Raw genomic sequence first — 23,991 nt, forward strand, 5'->3', positions numbered from 1 at the left:
GTGTATATATATATATATATGTGTGTGTGTTTATACACACACACACAAACATACACACACCATTCTATACATACTTCTATTTATTAGTTCTTCCTCTGGATGCAGATAGCTTCTTCATTCATATGTTCTTTGTAGTTAATTTGGGTATTTTTAATAGTCAAAATGACTTATTCATTCAATGTTGTTCTTAAAACAATATTGTTGTTACCATATACAACATTCTCTTGGTTCTGCTCATTTCATTCTTCATTATTTCATGTAATAAAATGTAATGAGACATCATTTCTTATAGCACAGTAGTATTCCATCACAATCATATACCACAACTTGTTCAGCCATTCCCCAATTGATGGGCATCCCCACAATTTCCAGTTCTTTGCTGCCACAAATATTTTAGAATATCTAGATTCTTTTCCTTTTTCCCTAATGATTTAATATAGAAATAGACCTAGTAGTGGTATTGCTGGATCAAAGGGTATAGGCAGTTTAACAAGTCTTTTGGCATAATTCCATGATCTGGGATATTGTGAGAAAAGGATTGTTATTCCTTGAGTGAAATAGTTATTCAGATATAAAAATGGAAAATAATAAATAATTAAAGGAGTAATTAACAATAATAGTAAAGGATTAATTAAATATTTCATTTCTTGCTGAAATAATGTCAACTGAAGTCCAAAAAATGGATGTTTAACAATACATGGTATATGCTTATTACTGAGGAAAATGTAATTTTTTTTGTTTCTCATCATCTTGGGCAAGTCACTTAACTTCTCTGTCATTTTTTTTATCTCTAAAAATGGAAAGGTTAAACTAGATTACATCTAAGGCCTTTTCATCTTTAACAGCCTATAAATATTTTGATTCTGTATCACATTATATTTTGAAAACCTTGAGGAAAATTAAAACTACTATTATTTACTTCAGCACTTTACTGATTCTGAAATTTCATCAATGTGGGTATTCTCTCCATTGGTACACATTACAAGCTGTCCATGCCTTTTCATCCCATGAAACTCTTGTCTGTGTTTTCCCCTAATGCCTCCATGCAAGATGCGAGGGGCATTCTTCCAGATTTCTTGGCATTGCATGAATATCAATAGAAAACACTGGCCATTTATCAAGCATCCCTTGCTCTTGCTACACGACTGACCAATCTTCTTTCAAGCATCTACCTCCCTGAGGGTATCCTTTATACTCTTTCTCCTATGCAAAACTTTATTGGTAGTGTTATGTAAGATAGTGATTGCCCACTGTTCATAAGAAAACCATTGCTCTTTGGGTCACCCTCAACTTTACTTTTTTAGAGACTGTGATATTCCATAAAACACAAGCATATAATATCATTAGATGAATACTGGTGTTTAAAAGATGGACCATTATTTCAAGTAAATTCAAATATTTAAATTTTTAATCACACTATATCTCTGAAACTGACTTCAGCATAGTTATTAGAGAAAAATAGTTCCATGGGCCATGTCTTCATAAGGCAAGACCTTCTAAACCAGATGATATTACTTAGCTCAAAATATGTATTTATAAATATTATATAATATACACACACTTATATGTGTGTGTCATACATACATATGTGTATATATGTTTATGTGTGTGTGCGTGTGTGTGTGTGTGTGTGTGCGTGTGTGTGTGTGTGTATACATACACATACACAAATATGTATATGTCAATTAGCAATTATTTCCTGAATGCTTCCTACATATCTGGTGTTAGGCCCCTGTGAAGGTACTCATTAGCTGGGCCTAGGAAGTAATGAAAACAAATTTCTCTATGGAAGCAGAGAAGTGAAAGTACCAAGAATATGTCAACCAGAGATGGCAGTTGTGGTAAATGCTTTTAATTTCATGCAGGTGGGAAAATGAGTGCATATTAGTTATTTAAAGCAAAGATCTGACTTCAAATTTTATAGAAAAGCAAAGAAACACCAGTGAGATGTTTGATATAGTTAAATAAGCTATAAGAATGAAAAATGTCAAGAGCAAGAAGATATTCAAAGAATAGAGATGAAAAGGGACCTTATAAATAGATCAATCTAATCTAACATCCATTTTACAAATGGGGGAAAAAAACCCTCATAATGCCAAGAGGTCTAAGGAAGTTAGAAAAGATGTGAATGATACAATAGCCAAAGTAATTATCCAAACACCCAAAGGGAGTATGAGAAGTTGAAAATATAAGAGTTAAGATTTGCTCAAATAGATGATTAATTTTAGGAATAAAGCCCTAATTCTTTTTGATGAACAGAATGCTGAACTCTATATTTATACTAATCTTTCAAAAGAAACTGGAAAAAAATGTGTTTTTGAAGCAAATAATAATGAGTTATAAAATATGGTGCTTCCAGCACGATCCTAAAACAATCATCAACATCTGAAGAAGGAACATTCAAGGTCCCTGTGACCCCAAAAAGTATACATGTGGAAAATATGTGGCAATACTAGATTTTTTGTTTTTAATCTTTATTTTCAGTTCCAAATTCTCTGCCTCCCTCAACCACCTCTCCCACCCATCAAGAAGATAAGAAATATGACATGGGACAATATTGTTGATGCTTCTTTGACATCAATGGTATTGTTCATACAGAATTCACCCCACAAAACCAAAACATTGATCTTAGTATACAGAATGATTGAAGCATCGGAAAAGATCTATACAACACAAAAACTGTGGCCCAGGAAGGGTATTGTTTACCATGCCAGTGCTTCATAGCATACTTTCTTTTTGCTAAAAGTTTTTTTATGCCTTATATTTTTGTATCAATCATTTATCAATGTATCATCCCATTATCAAACCATTCCTTGTAACAAAGTAGTTCAGCAAAACCAACAAGCACAATCTCCACTAATCTGATAGCATATGCCACATTCCACACCTGTAGTGTCCCATCTCTTTATTGAAGAGGGAGACATTTTGTCATCTGTTCTCTGGAGCAAAGATTAGTTAGTCATTACCATGAATCAGCTTTCAGTTACTTTTTAGTATTATTATTATTATTATAAGCATGTGTTTATTGTTTTCCTGGATTTGCTTGATTTGTTCTGCATCACATCATTCAAGCATTCCCATGTTGCCCTAAATTCATCATATTTATTCTTATCTTAAATCACAATGTTATCATATTGTATTCATATGTCATAATTTGTTAGCCATTTCCCAATTGATGGGCATCCATTTTATTTCCTTCTTTTTGCTTTATAATAAGAGTTGTGTTGAGTAATTTCTTTATGTGTCATATAAAAAGTATCTTTATATTTGCTTTTTACTTGGGATATATATCTAATAGTGAGAGCATCAAATGGTATACAGTTAAGTAGACCTTCATGCATAATCCTAGACTTTTCCAGATCAATTAACAGCTTCATCAGCACTACTTTAATGTGTGTATATTCCCACATCCCCTATAACACTATTTCTGTCTTTTAACATCAGTGGTCACAAAGGTCTCTTCCAGTTTTCACTCTATCAACTTTGCCATTTTAAAAGATATGTGTTGAAATCTAAAAATTGCCATGATTTGCATTTCCCTTATTTATAGATTTGGCATCATCTTTCATATGGTTGTTGATAGTTTTAATTTCTTATTTTTAAAATTATTTATTCATGTTCCATGCTTTATGCTGTTTTTCATTTCTACCAAATAATTTTGAACCAAAAATAGCATTACTGTCTTATCTACCTACTTATTCATAAAAATTTTGTTGTTTTGTTTTATTTTGTTTTTTTTTTAATTCAAGTCCTAGTTCAAAAGAACAAAGATTAGTCATTTCAGAAAGTATGTGCTACAGACCTATACTGGATTTAAAGTCAGAGTACCTGGCTTCAAATCTGATCCCTGGCTACTTGTGATCTGGGTGACCTTGGGCAAGGCACTTAATTCTCTGGGTCCCAGTTCATCTGTAAAATGAAGAAATTGGACTTGAAGGCCTCTAAGATCCCTTACAGCTCCATGTATAGAATCCGATGAGCCTATGGTTTTGAAGGCAGTTCCAAAAGTGGTGTTCAAAACTGTTTTGAGTAATGTGTTACCAAAAATGAAAGGCTTCCCCAGCTTGAACACAAAGTTATGAACCCCAGCTTGAACACGAAGTCATGAACCCAAATTCCATAACTTGTGGTAGAGAAAGTATTTTCATCCTATAGGCACCCAGTGATCAAGGTCACTTGACTCCTTTTTCAGATCTAAATGAACTCATTTAAATCAGTTTCTGCTCTTTTAGCTAAATTTCAGTTTCATCACTTTATAGTCTTTGATGAAAATATATGAGATTTGGAATAAGAAGATCTGGATTTAAGTTTTGGCACTTCCACTAATCAGTTATTTAATTACAAGCAAGTCATTGAAACTTTCTGAGCCTCAGTTCCTCATTTCTAAAATAAAGATGATAATGCTTATGTCTACTTAATAGAGTTGTGGTGAGGATCAAATTGTGTAATGTATGTGAAAACACACAGCAATTATAAAGAACTATGTATATCAATATAAGCTCTCTTCAATTATTAGATGTTCTTGTTAAAATGATTTTAAATTATAAACATAGACCTGCCTCAAGAACTTTGTAATCTACTTAGGGAGGTAATGCTAATAAACATGAAGTAATTAGAGAACATTTAAATGTTAAGCTGTGGGCACTGTTCTATTTTTCCTCTTCAGGGCCTGGTGCAGGGCCATTGGCTACTCAGTTCCATGATCTCAGCAAAGCCTTCTGTCATTAGGGAATAAAGGAGAGGTTTCAACCAAGACATTCCAGTTGAGGCTATATGACAAGTAGTGACAGAATTATAGGTATAAGGAGGCAGAGCTCAGTGATTATAGATACAGATTTTGGAACTAAAAGAGCCAGGCAGTGGACCTGTCAGGAGTAGAAGCCAAGATCAGAGATTGGGGTTGCCGGTCGTGAAGATGAATGGGTCAAAGGCAGTAATGTTATCCAAACAGGGGTCAGAGATAAAAAAAATTCAGGGAGGCTAGTAGAAGATAAGGGCCAAGATTAATAAATTAAGGATCTATTAACTAAGTAAACAATGGAGCATTAAGCTTGACATTTAAAATTTCAGTTGTCCAAACTAACGTAGGCCTATAGGCACATGCAACTTTTTAAGCCCTGTTATGGACAGTCTAGCACTCCCACCCCTCAAGTTTCCCCTTAATTCCTTTTGGCTCAAGATCTCCTGTGGCCACCAAGCTCATGTAGCTATTTGTCCTTCAGAATTTTAGATAACTGAGCCATTGGTTAAAGTACATTACTTATTCCTATTAGGAAGATCACCTAAATATTTGACTCCAATGGTCAATTTCACACTGGCACAAAAACAATCTTAGAATTTAGTTATATTTGTTGATTTACCTTTCTGGCATGCAAACTACCCACAGGTATATTTTTATAGGTTGTATTGAATGCTGTGGCTGCTGGGAAAGTCTTAAGTAATCATTTTAGTCTCAGCCTCTGTCTCAAGCTTTCTGTTTCAACTGCGTGTAGCATTCCAAACACATTGAGCATAAAATGGATTAAGAACAAAGCTTTAGGTTTCATTTAGTACTGTGATTTGATGGTGGCCCATAATTGCTAATTGAAACAGGAATTTCATACATGCATTTCCTTTGTTGTCTTCGCATTAGAGAAGTTGGGGGGTGGGGATCCTCAGGGAAATGCATAGAAATTTTTCAAAAGGCCATTAAAAATCCATCATTCAAAATGTGTACTAACTCTAGTAATACATTGTTATTTACCTAGTAGAATGTAACAGCATTAAGTGCTTTTAGGGTCTAATAAAGGCATAATTTGTACAATGTAAATTTGTATTTACCTAATAACATATTGTCTAAAATTTCAATCCAAAAAGATAGATGTGTAGAGCACACATTTTCCAAATGTAGCAACTTGGATGAGAATACATATTAACATCCTTTTTTTCTCCCAAAATATAAATTATGGCTATGTTAAACATCTCTAAATTTTTGCAGCTCAGGACCTCAGCTAATTTTTTTCCCTCTTCCAGTGAATATAAAATACAGACTTCTCTGCAATTCTGAGGCTAAGACTGTCATATTGCAGTGTCCTATAACTAGAGCTTTGCCCCTGATTAGGAAGGGACCATTATGATTTAAGGAGAGAGACAGACCATCCTGCCTATACCTTTAAATCTTCATTATCAAGTTAGACTATCCAGTAGAAAATGAACATTTTCTCCTAGCTGCTTGGCTTATTGAAAGATTGAACCTTGAGAAATATTTTATAAGTCTGACCTATTTTTTTAAGGGTAAACTTTTGTTTAAAATAATAAAAGCAGTACCAAATGGAAATGCCTGGGAATATTTGACCAAGCAGGAGTCCATTTACAAACTTAAGATTGTGGTTACTTTCCAGACAGAGGAAAGAGGGCTTGTGATGGGCTGAATAATTATAAGTTTATTACTTGTGCCCTGCTGTACAATTCAGTAGGTTTGTTTTTAATCTTCAATTCATTTAAAACTCGGCAACCTTTGTTACTGCACAGCAGGATACTAAATAAGGGTCTTAACAGACACAGAAGGCAGAAGAGTCAGGCCTGCAAGGACATAGAGAGGCTGAGCAAACAAGCAGTCTGCTGCTGCCATTGGTAGCAGGGGTAACTAGGGACAGGCACCAGCAACAGAAGACTTCCATTTCAGCAAGTGTGGAAGATGGAGGAACTGCTCTAATGAACAGAGTTTGGACCACATTTGAGTGTCTACCACAGGCAACCAGGCATGTGTACACTAAGTATAACTTGTTTTTCCTGCTAGAAGAGACGATATATAGGGTGAAGGAACACCTTTCTATTCTCCAGCATATCAAGGATGATGAAGTGTACCCTGGAGGATAAAAGAAAAGACCTTGAAAGAAAATAAGAAAAAAAACCTAAAAAACAAAACACAACACTAAATCAGATTTATGAGGATCAAGACCTTGAAAGGGAAGAAAAAAATGTCCTATTTGTTGTTCCTTGCATATAAAATTCCATTTCCCAATTGCGTGCCTTTGTATAGGCTTTTTACAGGCCTGGAAAGCAATCCCTCCTCACCCCCACATCTTAGAATCCCTAGCTTCCTTCAAAGCTCTATAAAAGTACCACTTCCCAAATGAGGTCTTTCCTGATCCCCCAGGTGCTAGTGCCTTCTGAAATTACTCACATTTACTCTGCATTTATATTTTGTATTTGCTAATATGTGTTCATGCAGAGATTATTTCATTTTTCGTCTCTGAATCCCTAGCACATGACATGGTACCAATAAATATTGGATAATTAATAAATGATTGTTGAATGAATGAATGAAGAGTAAAAAAGGGAAGAATTTTCTTACCTTTGCTTCCTGGAGTCCCTAGCTCCCTTTAAATCTCACCTCAAGCACCATCTCATACAAGAGGCCCTCCCTGCTGCCCTAGGTTATTAGTGTTCACTCACCTTTTGGAAAATGCTTTGCATGTATTTATCTACGAACGTGTTGTCTCTTCTCACCAACCACCATAGAATGGAAACTCCTTGAAGGCAGGGACTATTTGTTTTTTACTTTCCTCTCTCCATCATCTAGAACAGTACCTGGCACATAATATTGAATAAGTCAAGTCAACAACTATTAACAATATCTATTAAGTACTTTACTATGTGCCAAGGACTGAAAGATAAGGTGCAATGGTACCAAGTAAAGAGATGTGTCCTGGTGCTATGACTACTTGATGAGAGGTACACAGTCTGACATATATCACTTTAATATATAAAATTGGAGAATGTGCTATCTTCCTGAGGTATGTATTAAGATTTGAGAAGGAAATAATCCTGATACCTGTCAAGCTTCTGAAACTTCAGTTGGTGATTCACCTAGGAGCAAAAATACCACCAAGAAAAAAAAACTACAAAGAATCTCTAGGGATTATGAAGCAAGAAACTGAAGGACTTAAGGGAACAGTTGGTATTTGTTTTTCTGTTCTTCTAGATAAAAGTATAGAGAAAGTAGTATACAGAAAATTAATAACTAGCTAAGAAGATGACCAGAAATCACAGATCTGTGAGACGAAACAAAAAATAAGTATGGTCTTAAAATTCCACCCTCCTTCATTATTTATTTATTTATTTATTTTTGCTGCAGAACATAATCAATATTTGTATAGGTACTGTATGATAAAAGTGTACTCTTTGAGATTCCTCTTTAAGATTTCCATTGGAAAATTTCAATAAAACATCACACTTAGTTTTTCTTCTGCTAAATTTAAGTTCTGGAGAAATAAAGCAACAATTATTATTTTACTATCTTTTTGCATTTCATTTAACTTTTCCTATGAATATTTAGATGCTACAATATTTGGTGCATAAAGATTTGATACCAATATTATTATATTCTCTATAGGGCCTTTACTCATAATGTACTGCCCCTATTTGTAAATATTTTAATGTTGTCTTATCCAAAATCATGATTGCAATTCTTGCTTTTTTGGCATTCATCTCACATATAATAAATTGAATTTCAGCCCCTCCATTTAATTGTTTTTCTTTTCTTAATTTTTTTAAGCATGATGCCTATATGCAACAAATTTTTGAGTTCTATTTTTTGTCTGTTTTGGAATTTGCTCTCATTTTGTAGTCAACTTGAACCCATTAACATTAAAGGCTATAATTGCTAAGTTTGTTTTCCCCTAGTAAAATCCCACTATATTACTTTTTTAAATGGAAAGGCAATATAAGATACTTATAGCTTACTTTGCTTGAAAGAATATCACCCCATTTTCCATCTTGATTTAGATATATCACTCTCCACTCTGCCCATCCCAGATCCCTGGCTATTTCCTTTAAAAAATATATCAGAACTAGGTAGCTAGATGCTTGAAACAATCCACTCTTCCTATCTCTCCTTTCTCCTTCTCTCTAATACACACCACATGGCCCATAGGCAGATCCCTTGATTATACTTCTACTGTTATTCTCTTTTTCATAATTCTCTTCTGACCAGCCCAGATAATAGTATGGTTCAAAATAATAGCCTTGTATTCTCCTTGTAGCCTGTAAATATTAATTTCTCATGTGCCAATTTCATGTTATTCCAATTTGGTTATTTTTGTAATATCTCTGAGTCTGCACATCAAAGAAGCCACATATATCTTTTTTTTTTTTAGTAAGAATGCTTTAAATGTATGTTATGTTTCTCATGGAGGAAAACATGCTCAGCTTTTTGGGCTATGCTATGTTGGTGTTCAAGGTGATTTCTTTTGCTTTTTAGGATATTCCATTCCAGCCTTGTCTTTCATTTCTAATTGTGCATGAATAGTCCTTTGTGATTCAAATTACTATTCTCTAATGTGAATTGTCTACTCCTGACTACTTACAAGTTTTTTTCTTCAATAATGAATTTCTGGAACTTGGAAACTCCATCCTTTTTCTGATGCTTACTACCTATGTGACCTTGGGCAAGTAACTTAACCTTCACGGTCCTTATTTTCCTGATCTTTTAGGTCTCTGAGTTTCCATCCATCACTAGCTCTATAATCCAATGGTATTTCTGAGTGAATTAAACTATGATGTTCCTTGACGAGGTCTTATGGATTCTACCAGTCTGTATTTAGTCTTCTGTCACCAATGCATCTGGGAACTTTTCTTGTAAATTTCCCAAAATATGGTATTCAGGATTTTTGTTTCATTAGGTTTTTCAAGGAGGTTAGTAATGTTTAGATTGTCTGACTGAGCTTTGCCTTTAAGGTCCTCTACTTTAGTTTGCAGAAACTTCAAGTTCTCTTCCAATTGAGCTCTCTTTTTATTTCATTTTATACACACACACACACACACACACACACACACACACACACTTTTTTTTGGTTTCAACTCTGCATTTTTGTGTTTGGATTCTGCCATTCTCTTTTTCAGCAATCCACTGCTTAAAAATACTTCATGGATTTTCTGCTGTTCTAAACCTTCAGTAGGGGCAGCCAGATGGCCCAAGTGGATACAACATGGTGCTTGGAATCAGGGAAACTCATCTTCATGAGTTCAAATCTAGCCTCAGACACTTACTAGCTATGTAACCCTGGTTAAGTCCTTCAACCCTGTTTGCCTCAGTTTCTTCATCTGTAAAATGAGCTGGAGAAGGAAATGGCCAACCACTCTAGTATCTTTGCCAAGAAAACTCCAACTAGGGTCATGAAGATTAGGACACAACTGAAATGACTCAACAACAACAAACCTTCAATCCTTTTTAGTCATTTTGAATTCCTCTTCAAGAGCTTTAAACTCCATTTAAATTTCGAGCCTTATGTCTTCCTTTACTTCTTTTGTGGGGTGTCTAATCCATTTTGGAGGTGCTTACAGTTGTTTTACCCAGATTTCTGGAGGTCAAGTTGTTATGATATACTTCTTTTCCTCTCGATATTTCTCTTTTCTTTCCCTTTCCCTGTAGTATTTATTCATTAAAAAGAATGTAGCTAGATGTGCAGTGGGTAGAACACTGGGTCTGGAACCAAGAAGACCCAAGTTCAAATCTGACCTCAGACATCTATGAGTTGTGTGACCCTAGGCACTTCATTTATCCCCTGTCTACCTCAAGTTCCTCAATTGTAAAATGGGGATAATAATCACACCTACCTTCCAAATTGTCATGAGGATAAAATAAGATAATACCTGTAAAGCACTTTGCAAACCTTCATGTGCTATATAAGGGCTAGCTATTATTATACTAGGGTCTCTTTTGTGCTCATTTATTTCTTAAGCATACACTGGTTTTTCTGCAAGGTTTTCCTTTTAATTAGTTTTATTTTAAACTTTTCCCTTCTTTTTGATGTTGTTCCTTTATTTAGCACATTTCTTGCTATTTTGAAGTGATAAAAGGAGGTGAGCTTAGACATGAACACTCATGTAGCCATATCACCAAAAGTCCTAACATTTTTTATGTTCTCAGCAGACAACATACTGTCAATACAGGTTAATGTTAAAGTATAATTGTGGGTGATCCTAGTTTTCCGACACAGAAAATATAGCTCCAGATTGACTGTTGGATTGAAGAATCGTCATCGTTTTGCTGGGACAAGCTGCTCTCCACTGTAGCCAAAGTACAGGTCAGGACACATCTCATTTCTTGGCTGTGTAGTCCATGTCTATAAAAGGTACAAAGTAGACACACAACAGACTGTTTATTAAATACTTATAGAATGGAATTTTGATAAGAGAACTGAGATTAGGGTTTGTTGGCTTCTTGGTGATTTTGGATGCAGAGAAACTATTGGTAAGAAATGAAGTCAGGTTCATAGCCTTGTAGAAAAACGTCAAGGTCAGAAGGTCCATGTCCACATTACAAAGCTAGAATCCAATTCTTGAATCACATAATTAGTAACTTTTACTTGCTTCAAATTATACAGAAAATCTGGGCATTGTAACTTATTCTAATTTTTATTACAATTCCTCTTGAACTATAAATATTAATGATGCTACTTTCAAAACTATAATAACCTTAAAATAAACTAAATGTGTGGTTTTTTTTATTTCAGAGAAAGAACATTTTTTATTGTGCAAGGAGATCCAGAATTTGGTAATGGTGATAGGTCATAATATGGATAACTACAATTACCAAGTCAACCAAGAATAAAGACTGTTCAAGGTGCCACAATCTAATGGATGAAATTAATTGGAATGGAAACTAAGTTTGATGAAGAGAAGCAGGTACCCTCTTTTTCTGTGTTTGCCAAGAATCCAGGGCCATCAAAAGATACAAAAAATGGAGGATCAGATAGCCACCTTGGGGTGCCTATCATATCCTGGGGATCTAAATCTCACCCAAAGGAACTTTGCTCTATTCCACAGATACCAAAGCAAAATCAATCATCTTCAACATGCATTCAAGTGCCTGGCTACCTGAGTATTACCAATGAGCCTAAAAATCAAAATTTCTTTAGGCATTCACTATATCCTACTTCAACTAAAGCTGAAGATTATCTTTTCCCTCTCAAGATATGTCCCTCATTACATCTTCCAAATGAGCAATCTGATGGTAAACCAGAAATTGTTCCTGAAATATATGTCATTAAACAAAAACCCAGCACAATCACTTTTTCCAACAATGAATGTTTAACCCCTGCCATTGACAATGACCTCCACATATGTGGAATCATTGATACAGAAACTTCTTCATATGAATCTGTGGAGGAAGTAGAGGAGGGGGATGATGAAGCTTTCCCACAGCTGCCACTCTTCAAGACATTTTTTAAAGACATTCAGACAAAAGAAATCCCCCACGACAAACAAAAGGCACTTGGATTTATGGAGGAGAAACATGTCTTTAATGAGGGTAGTTCCTGTGAACATTTGGGGAGAGTACCAAACAAGGAGGAGAACAAAGAAAATGAAATCAGCAAGATGGTAAGTTGAATTGGTGCCTCATCATAATAGCAATGATTCTCACAATTATTTAACTGATAGCTCAATACATTCTTGGGGTTTTTTTTTGTTTGTTTGTTTTATACCCAAGTTCAGATGCATTTCAGCTTGATGCTATAACACAAGGTGGGGAACTAATACAAGTTATTGGTTAATATTTTGCTTATTACATAAAGAATAAAAATGGATGATTAACTTTCAGGTAATGATAACACATAATTCATTTAAGTAAACAAAAATTCATTTATGTACCTACTATGTACAGGCAAATAAAATAATGACTCAATCAAGTTAAAATATTCCTTGAATTGGAAATCAAAGGATTGTTGAACCATAGGGAGAGAACCATAGCCAAGGTTATACCTGATGAATTTATAGAGGATGAAATCATCTTGATTCCATGCTATTCTCAGCATTCTTCAAGAAGGAACAGGGCAATCAAATGGCAGAGATCATCAAAGCTTGATGATTAGCAGGCCAGGAAAGATGGAGGGTTCAGCTGAGATAATGTAGCTAGAATCATTTAAGTAGCGGTTAACTATGGAAATAAAGAGAGTAGGTGAGATGGACTAGGAGATTTAAAAAAAGGCCAGAGGACCAGACATCATGATGACAGGGAAGAGGAGGCTTAGCATGAATGGGAATGGTGAGAGAGAGGAAGGTGAAAGGATTGACAATGGTGGTCAAAGAGTCTAATTGATCTTGGATGGAGTGCAGTTCCATGAGTCTCTTCCTTGAGTTCTAGTCTTAGATCTCCAACTGCTTCTTGGACTTTTCCACCTAGATGCCTCAAAAGCACCTCAAATTCAAAATATCTCAAGCTGAATATATTATGTCCCTCTAAGTCTGCCTTTCCTTACAATTTCCTTTTGTGTACTGATGGCACCTTCATCCTCCCAGTCACATAGGTTAGAAATCTCAGTCATCTAGAATTCTGACCCCTCAACCTTCCCAGCTAAAAACAATCAGATGTTAATTTTCTGTCAATTTTATTATCACGACATCCTTCACATAATTCTGTTTTTGTTCACTTAACACCAATTGTCAGTATCCTGAATCAGCCTCTTACTACTTTTCAACTGAAATTTTGTGACAACATCTTAATTGGTCTCCAAGCCTGCAGTTTCTCCCCTTTTCTTCTCACAACTGTCAAAGCAATGTTCTTAATATACAGATCTAACTATATCACTAGGCTATTCCAAAAACAGCAGTGATTTCCTGTTTCCCAAACCATAGGCCCTATAGGATAAAACACAGATTCCTCCTCCTGGCATTTAAGACACACTACATTTATCCCCAACCAAAGAATCAGACATGACTGAAAAACAACTGTACAACAACAGACTTTCCCAGCTTCATTTCATATTGCTGTCTTCATGAATTTTACATTCCAATCAGAGTGAACTACCAGCCATTCTCCACAGTTTTATGCCATCTCCTAACTCCACGCATGTTTACAAATTGTCTCATAGGGTTGGAATGAACTTTGCTTTCATTTTCTCCTGGCAAAATCTTTCTTTGTCTTCAAAAAATCAATTCCCATTCCACTTCTATGAAGCCTTCCGTGATTTCCCCAGATGAAAGTGTTGTCTCCTTGGATTTTCCTACAGTATTTTACACATATCTTTCCTTTATTTTCATATACTTTACTTGTGTTATACCTATCTGTGTATGTTTCGTATCCCTACCAGTGTTATAAGTTTCCTGAGTGGAGAGGCCATCTCATTTTTAATCTTTGTATGTGCTGCATTGAGCCCAGTGCCATATACATTGAAGTTACTTAATAAATATTTATTGAAGTTATATACATAGTGAGGCTAAAGGTCAGTTTGTGGTTGAAGTAAAGAAATGTCATTGGAGTTTGAGGAGGTTGAAGAACTGTGTGGTTAGGATGTTACAGAGGTCTTTAACATGAATATTACTATTATTATCTATCTACCTCTCAACCATGCTTCACATAGACCCTGGACATTTTGCCATCATGTTGCTCCACGTGCATAGCTTCTTTCTCCCTCCCACTTCCTACCTTTTGCTCTAGGAATAATCAAATCAATAATGCTATTGCTACTGGAAAACGTATGACAATGACAATCTTTGGTCCTTTAGCTGCAATCATGACTGCTGACTTCCCACCTCCAAAGTCCCTCTTGTTGTCTCCTCCTGTTAGAACAATAAGCTCCTTATGGGTAGGGGCTGTCTCACCTTTATTTTGTATCCCCAGTATAATACCTGGTACATAACAGACACTTAATAAATGCTTGCTCAGTCATCCATTCATTTGGGTAGGTAGGGAAGCATCCAGACTGAAGAGAATACTATAAACCAAGGCACAGAGATAGGCATGAACACAACATGTGTGGGTATCAGTGAGACTGACTAGAAAGGAAGGGGTTTTGGGAGGAATAATGGAAGGTAAATTTGGATCAACAAATTTGGGGTGTGATCTAGAAAATGAGGGAGAGTAGTTTGGAATTGATGTGGCAGGAAGTAAGATCTTTGACAAGAGAATAATCTTTATTCAACATGTGTTTTATTTTATTTAATTCAACATCATGTTTTCTGAGCCTCTAAAAAGATTATGGGGGCAGTGGAATGTAGAATGGATAGGAGGGAATAGAGTCAGATAGATCATGTAGGAGACTATTACAATAATCTAGGTAAAAGGAGATGAGGACCAATGCAAGGAGAGTGTTGGCAAGAAGAATGGAAAAGAAAGAGTAAATTCAAGAGGCAGTTTTATTTTATTTTTAAGAAATGGTTTTTGAAAAAAAGAAAGATTGGAACTTGGGAGCAAATCTTGTATATGACATGAAGGAAAGTGAAGACTCAAAGATAATTCCAAAATTTCTATTCTAGAGACTGAACAAATGGTTCTACAGAATGAGGCACAGCAATTAGGAATGGGAACTGCTTTGGGAGAGAAGATGATGGGTTCAATGCTGGATATGTCAAGTCTAAGGTGATAGCAAGACATCCAAAAAAAGATCCAATAGAGTTAGAAATATGGGGGGATATGAAAAAGAAGAATCCACATTTATGTGGGACATTAGGGTTTTACATACATTCTCACTTGAGTATCACAAAAACTCTGTGAAGTAGTATACCTCATTTTACAGCTGTTAAGTAACTTGCTTAGGTTCACATGATTAATAAGTGTCTGAGGCTGGATTTGAACCTATGTCTTGCTGACTTTAAGACCCTTATGCTATCCACTACACCACACTACCTCTCAGAGGGAAAACTAACTTGTACCTGTGGTCTAAGTGTCATACATCCCTTCTATTCAAAGCCAGAGTTTAGTTTCTGTAAGACTTACAATGAGAGATATATAATTTTATCTCTGACTTGTTCAGAGCACTGAAAGAAATATACCATATCAGACAGTATCACCAGTGCTCAGCAGCTCGTTGGCATGCAAAGGGAAGCAGCTAGCAGGAGTCAGAATATCTGTGTTCCCTGATGGATTTTGCTGTGTCTCCTTATCAGGTAGTTATACCATGGCTATGCTCATCCACTTCTACTATATTATTATAGAACTGAATATCAATATCTAGCAGAAACACTACTTGAATTTTTATTGTGAATTCAACAGTCAGTCTGTATAAATACCAAAGTTGAATACTCCCCCTGACTTGCTGCTGCCACAAGCAAAGATGAAAGATTTCATTCATTCATTCATTCATCTGTTTATTCATTTGATATTTTTGAGTATCTACTATGTATAAGGATACAGTGCTAAATGCTGCAAGACATACAAAGATAAATAAGACATGGACTTAACATTCAAAAATATTACAATCTTGTATAATACAACAAATCTTTATTAAGTGCCTGCTGTAGGCAAAGCATTGTGCTGGGTGCTGATGGGAAGGAGGAAACACAAAGGTTAGATAATAGTAGCTTACATTTACATCATGCTTTAAAGACTATGAAGTGTTTTACATACATTATCTCATTTGACTTATTATCTCACTGATCAATAAGAAAGAAGTTACAGTCTAATGGAGGAATGAGACACCCCCGCAGGGAGTTTTACGTACATTATTTATGTACATCATTCAATATATCATCTCATTGACAGATAAGAAGGAGCTTATAGCCTAGCAGGTGAAAGAGATACCAGCACAAATAGCTATAAAATACAAGATTATAAGAAATGGCAACATTTTACATGGTGACACACAAATAACTATAGGACAACCAAAAAAACCTGTTTTAAGCCAGAAGCAAAATACTATAGGGATTCAGAGTATCATAGAATGGTTAGGGACCTAAGGCATCATCTTCTGCAACCCCCTCATTTTACAGACAAGGAAACTGATACTCTGAGACATGAAATGACTTAGAAGGGATCATTTAGAATTGGATCAGTTCTGAACAACCAACTCTAGGGTCCTACGTTCTGTAGCTAAGGGGCACAGTGATAATGGCCAGTGCTCAGGACAAATGCAAAGGAGAAACTAAGCAACAATCAATCAGTTGGACCATAAGCATTTATTCTGCTACATGCCAGAGGAACAAAGACATACAAAAAACAAAAAACAAAAACAAAACAAAAAACCTTAGTCTTTGTTCTCAAGTTCACATTCTAGTGAAAGAAGACAACATGACAATAACTGTACATATACAATATATAAATTGTGATTGGAAGGCACTAGCAGCTGGGGTGGGGGATGGGAAAAGAGCTCTTAAAGAAGGAGGGATTTGAACTGAATCTTGAAGAAAGCCAGGGGAGCTACAAGGTGGTAATGAGGAAGAAGGGCATTCTTGGCATGAGAAAGAATCAGCACAAAATCCTGGAGTCAGAAGATGGAGTTTTGTGTGTGTAGAATAGCAACTAGGACAGAAGAGCTAGATAATGGTATTTGGAGGAGAGGAAAGTGTAGGAATGGGCCACAAGGTGGTACAGTGAATAAAGCACCAGGCCTGGGGTCAGGAAGACTCTTCTTCATGAGTTCAAATCTGGCCTCAAACACTTAACTAGCTGTGTTACCCTGGGCAAGTCACCCTGTTTGTCTCAGTTTCTTCATCTGTAAAATGATCTAGAGAAGGAAATGGCAAACCACTCCAGTATCTTTGCCAAGAAAACCCCAAATGGGGTCATGAAGACATAGATACGACTGAGAAACAACTCAACAAAAGTGTAAGAAGAATCGAAAGGCAGAAAAGGACCAGGTTATGAAGGGCTTTAAATGCCAAAGGATTTTATATTTGATCATGGAAGTAATATGAAATAATTGGAGTTTATTGAATAGGGGGAGAGGAGAAGGGAGGGGAGTTGTTCATGGTCAGATATACGCTTTGCAAAAATGATCTAGACTACTGAGTGGAGGAGGCAGGATTGGAAGCTAGAAACATGAGGCAAAAGTAACAATTAGAACATTATTGCAATAGTCTAGGGTAGAGTTGATGGCCTGGGGTGGCTGCTGTGTGAGAGGAGAGAAGTGGATGTGTACAGGATATACGGGTTGTAAAGGTAGAAACAACAAGATTTGACAACTCTTGCTTTTGTTGGAAATACTAAAATTTACACGCATTACTCTGAATATTTATTTATTCTCTGCCATGTAGGCAACATGGTATAGTGGGAAAGGTACTGAATTTGGAGTCAGAACACCTGGTTCCAAATCCTGACTCTGCTACTTACTGCCAAGGTGACTTCAGGCAAAGTCCCTTATAAGACTCAATTTCTTCATCTCTAAAATGATGGTGTTTCACCATTTGACCTCAAAGAAGATCCCTTACAATTCTAAACGTGCGATGCTTAATATTTTTTAAATTACATTAAAATCTGATAGATATTGAAGTAATTCTTCCTTTAAGTCACTTATGTAGCTTTGAACTAGTCATTTAATACCTAAGGCACAGAAAGGGAAGGGAGAAGTGTGCATGTGTATTATTAATATTCTCCCTATCTTCATTCTGTGAGTTTTCTCTGCCAAGAGCCAAATAAACTCCATCTTCATTCAACCAATTAAGAAGTACCTAATCTGCACACAGAGTTGTTCTTGGACTAGAATATTCCCACTCTGTTAGATTTGTAAAACCTATTTCTCTGGAGGGGATAGTGGTTATTAGTAGTCATAAAAATGTATAAGACAGATTTACAGGAACCCTGAATTCCCTGGCTTAACATATCATTAGAATAATTCTGGACAAAAATAAGGCTCAAATGTATTTTTCATTCAAGCTGCACTGAATTTGAATTATATAGTTAATAAATCTTTCTGGAACATAAGTTACCAAATCTCACCAGGGTGAAAAAGAGCTAAATTTAAATCAGTAAATCATGGGAGACCCTATAAAATATGCCAAATAGACATCTTGCTACATTTATTGCATTCACTATTCACTTTCAAGATTTGTATCTTGGCTCTTTCTGATTCATCCGATGGCTCTAGAAACTAGCTCCTGTTCAAATCATGAGCACTGACTGACAGGTAGCAACACTGAACCAACAGCGAAAAATCTCTCAACCAAGTCTGGATTCTATCACAATAGAAATGAAATTGATGATCCTTCATTGGTACCACTGTAAACACCAAACAACCTGCTTTTTCTCCTTCCCCAAGTCAGGAATATTCAAGAAAAGTTTTGAACTTACAATTTTCTACCTTTATTTAACAAATTGTCCTAACAACACAGAACATTTTACAGAAAATATTGTAAATTGCATATTATACTAGTGAGATGTATAGACTTCATCATCTTTGCAACAATTAGATTACCTAGCTAGTCAGGGGCGGGGATCCTGGGGCCTCGAGACCACGTGAAGCCCTCTGGTCCTCAAATGTGGCCCTTTGACTGAATCAAAACTCACAGAACAAATCCCCAAGGATTTGTTCTGTGAAGTTTAGATTCAGTTAAAGGGTTGCACTTGGGGGATTTGTTCTGTGAAGTTTTGATGCAGTCAACGGGCCTCACTTGAGGTCCTAGAGGGTCACAGGAGGCCACAGGTTCTCCACCCTGAGCTAGTCGGCAGTGGTAACAGATATTTATGCTAAGACTTTCCTAACAGTTTACTGTTGCCTCCTCAACACCAGGCTGCTAATTTTCATTTTTATGTTGATTTCCAGTGAGCACCAAAATGGTACACTGGGAGGTGCCATAGAAAAAATTATCTTAATTAAAGGTATCATGTAGTAGAAGCATAAGAGACAATCAAAACTGACTTTGCTCAGGGTAAGGTGGCAAGAGGACTGATGAGTTGAGGGAATGTTATTTTACTCATCAGGTTTTACCTCATTTAAAATCTTATTCTTACACAGATAAGATTTTTAAAAAACTGAAATGAAGAAGCAAAATATGATAGCCTCAAAAAATATTTTACTGGATATACCAATTATTAGCAATGAAATCAATAACAAAAGCACAAATAATTATTTACAATATTTAAACTATGAGAAAGATCATAACTAGTCACCTTAAACCTGCAATGTAAGTGCAGATGACATCTTTTCACTTCTGAGAACACCCTCCCGTACTGTTTAATTACTCCTAGTTTCTTTGTTCTTAAAGATACAATAACAATTTTCATAGCCTCTGCAGAAGAGCCTTTTGAATCATGGGTTACATGTGCTTTTCAGGTAATATGGACAATGAAAGCACACCAATTAGAGAAATCAAAACGCTTCTCCCCCTTGACTGCCCTAGCTTGTCTACCCTCCAAAAACAGAACAAGGCCAAACAGGAAATTAAAGTGTTCTTTTCTTGCAGCAGGAGAATCTTCTCCCTGGGTGAGAAACACAGGGACAGGAAGGAGTTATTCGCTGGGTTGAGGTTGACGTCCCTAATCACCCCTGGCTGCAGGTCACTATCTTGTCCACCTAGCTCACATTTTGCATGATCCTTTAGACAACCCCAGACAGCTCTGATGTCTCCACTGTAGCTGTATTATCATAGTTCCTATTGGTTCATGCTTGAAATGCTGTTCTCCTTTCATCTTCCTTCTTTTTCCTAAAGCCCATTCAAATCCCAAGTTATGGGCACACCCATGGAATTTGGGAATACTGGGTAAACCCTCCTGGTCAGGCAGTAAGTCTCTTCCTTCTGTCTCCTGAGTCACCTCACGGCAGACTCTGGTGGGGCCAAAAGCAGGTTACACTTAACGTGTAGCTTCAATTTGCCTCTCTGATGCTTTACCCTATTATTCCTAGTTCTGCCCTCAGGGCTCAAGAGAGTCAGTCAAGTCTCTTCTACAAATGACAGTTTTCCAGAGACTTGAAAACAGCTGGATTACTCTTACCATACACCTCCCTTGCTGCTGAAAGAAGCTGGAGGAAAACATGAAACTATAATAACTTGGCACACTATAAATTATCATTATCTAGTCTCTATTTTTATAATTAATTAATTTATTTTTAGTTTTCAACATTCACTTCCATAAGATTTTGAGTTTTAAATTTTCTCCCCCTTCCTTTCCTCCTCCCTCTCCAAGGCGTGCAATCTGATGTAGGTTTTACTTAACCTCATAAAATCTTAGAGTAGGAAGTTACCTTCTGATGTTACACACCATGTAGAAACCTACTACAAAACATCCCTGATAAGCAGCTGTTTGGTCATGTCTACTTGAACATTTCCAGTGATGAGGATCTCACTACCTCACAAAGTCAACCCATTCCATTTTTGGACACCTCTTCTAAAGAAAAAAAAACCCTCACTTATAGTGAGTCAAAATCTCCCTCCTTGTAATATTAACTAGTTAAATGACCTTTCTTAAATCCATTTAATTTCTCTACACTTCCATTCCCTCATTTGTACAAGGCAAAGGGTTGGACAACATCATCTCTATAGTCCCCTGATCCGCTGGTGATTCCATTTCTCTTTGATTGATATCTAACCATTGGTCTTAGTTTTACCTCCTGGGATCTAATGGAGAATCATTTATTAAGTGCTTACTACATACCAAGTATTATGCTCAAACACAAGGGATAAAAATTGAAAAATGAGACAGTCCTTGAATTTGAGAAATTCACATTTTGATTACAGAAGGCAACATATATAGAATGATTTGGCTTTAGGACAAATGTAAAGTGGATGTGGTCCTTAGAGTACAAAGGGCATAGCAGATGATAAAGCCTAGTGGACTTTTGGGAGAGATGGCAGGGCAGATGGCCTTCCATCTGACAATGCTTTAAATTTGTGAAGACACCCAATGTCCCCAGATCTTCTCTTCTCTAGATTAAAAATTCCCATTTCCTTTAACTATACCAAAAACAAAACAGCTTTGAGATCCCCTATGACCATCCTGGTCATCCTCCTTTGGGTATACTATAATTTGTTATGCTACAATTTTTCTGTGTGCCTTTTAAACTACAGAACCCAGAACTGAAGCAAATGCTCCAGACATGGTGCGATCAATGTAGAATAGAGTGGTGCCTAACTTTCCTTGAACTGACACTTTGTTTCTCTTAATGAAGTCTAAGATTGCAGTAGAGGTAATCTAGCCCAACCTGTGGTCCTCCATAGTACACCCTTGAAAAGTAGCTCTCCAGTAATCTAAAAAAGACATAGAGAAAGCCCTCTAGCAAATGGGAAAGACCATCCATGGAGGATTCATAGAAGGACAAAGACAAATTACATGGTATAAAAAAAAATCACAGATGGTTTGCCATCTACACCAATGGAGGGAGAGGGTGATGAGATCACGTATTCACTAAATTACTGAAGTATAAGATAGCATCACCTTTTGTTGGCAGCCACCTCACACTCAATTCCAGTAAGGTTACAGTAAAGTGAACTCCTAAGGGTTTTTGTAGGAAAAGAATTGTTAAGTTTTCTGTATCCTTGATTGTTTTTCTTTTTTTTTTAATATCATAAACTTAATCATAACAAACATGAACATTTCATTGTGCTCAGATGGCTAAAAAAGAGGATTTCACATGAAACTTCTTTTTGGCAGTTTTTTTTTTAATTTAACAGAGTAGTAAAATAGTAAAGTAGTAAAATAAATATAATGGAGCAGACCAATTCAGCACACCAGTCATGCCTGAAAATGCATGTCTTATATAACTAGTCCATTATCTCTAATTATGACATTTATTTCTATTCAATTTGACTTTGTCAGTTTCAGTATATCCCTCTAGCCCACTGAGATCTTTTTGAATCTTGACTCTCTTATCTAATGTATTAACTCTCAGTTTTGTGTCATCTGCATATTTGACCATCATGCTGAGTCTTTTAACCAAGTCATTGATAAAAATTCTGAACAAAGCAGTGCCAACAACTCAACCCTATAGCTTTCCACCAAAGCTTCCCTCTTTTCTTTCCGGGATATTAAGCTATTCATTATTCAATATACTTTAACTGTAGTCCTTCAACTGGCTACTTATATACCTAACTACTTTATTATCCAGCCCAATTGACTCTCCTTTGTCCTTGCTAAAATTTAGATAGAGTGTCTAAAGCATTTTCCTTTTTGACCAGTCTAATAGTCTTATACAAAATAAAGTTTGTCATAATTTCTTAGTAAATGTAAGCTGAATCCTAATAATTACTATTTCCTATTCTAAATGGAATTAAGGTAACTAATAATCCATTTTAGAATTTTCCTGGGAGTCAGAGCTCACTGGACTATAATTTTCACAATATATCTTTTTGGAAAATCGAGACACTTGTCCATCTCCAGTCTTCCAGTACTTTCTCCAGGATCCTTCAAAGTTTATTGAGAGCCATTCCACAACCACATTTCTAAGCTCTTTTAGGTATCTTGCAATATAATTTGTCTGGTCTCAGATATCTTTTGAAATAATCTGTTCGCTTCCTGAGAAGGAGATCCAGCACTACAAAGCGTTGCAATGTGCTATTATTATTAATCATCCACCAATGTCCCCAAAATAATTTTTTTGTTTACAGATTGCTTGGTGTTCGGCCTTTTAAAAACAGTTTGTATTTGAGAAAATATGACAGAATACATTATCATTGCTCCCATTTAAAGCAATAGTATGTTAAGGCATTTCAACAGTTAAAAATTGCCAAGATTATTCCTCACCATTCTGTTGAGGAGGGTTAGTTATTTCAGCAATGTGTATGCATCCCATGAAAGTAACAAAAATATGGCTTTTGGGGGGCACTGCTCAGTTGAAGTTTGTGGAGCATATGTAAACACTTTAACATGAATACAACTTAGCCAGGTACTACCCACACACACACACCCTATGAGTACCAAAGAAGGAAATTATATATATAAAAACAGACAGTGGCATATAGGAACAAATCTGTAGATTTGATCATCATGCTATCTGAGTCTTTTATCCAAGTCACTGATAAAAACATTGAACAAAACAGAACTAGGACTTAACCCTACAGCTTTCCATCAGTGACTCCCTCTGCTGCTTCCAGGATAATATTAAACTATTCATTATTCAATACTTTTTAACTACATACCTTCGATTGGATACCCAAATACTTAACTATTTAATATCCCTTAGTGTGAGGTGCCAGTTGCTAAGAGTACAAGTTAAGGGCAAAATCTGTAGAGAAGTCATCTATGAATGCCTCCTCTCACTTTAATCTCAACATTTTGCCTGGCATCTCTCAGACCTCAGTAGATGTGTGGCATGAAAAAAAGGATGTCTAATATTATAGTTATCTCCAGTAACTAGTAAC

At 36.0% G+C, this 23,991-nt stretch overlaps 1 protein-coding gene across 1 annotated transcript in view; it reads left to right on the plus strand.

Annotated features, from left to right (window-relative positions):
• Positions 1-23,991, plus strand: part of STARD13 (StAR related lipid transfer domain containing 13) — a 716,694-nt gene that overhangs the window by 135,571 nt on the left and 557,132 nt on the right. Inside the window, exon 2 of the mRNA XM_020997115.2 lies at positions 11,499-12,366. Coding sequence (XP_020852774.1) covers positions 11,626-12,366 — 741 coding nt within the window. The 5' untranslated portion in view covers positions 11,499-11,625. The remainder of the gene's footprint in view (positions 1-11,498; positions 12,367-23,991) is intronic.

The sequence above is a fragment of the Phascolarctos cinereus genome, unplaced genomic scaffold (assembly GCF_003287225.1).
Source record: "Phascolarctos cinereus isolate Bilbo 61053 unplaced genomic scaffold, phaCin_HiC Scaffold_726;HRSCAF=1367, whole genome shotgun sequence".
Classification (NCBI taxonomy): domain Eukaryota; kingdom Metazoa; phylum Chordata; class Mammalia; order Diprotodontia; family Phascolarctidae; genus Phascolarctos; species Phascolarctos cinereus.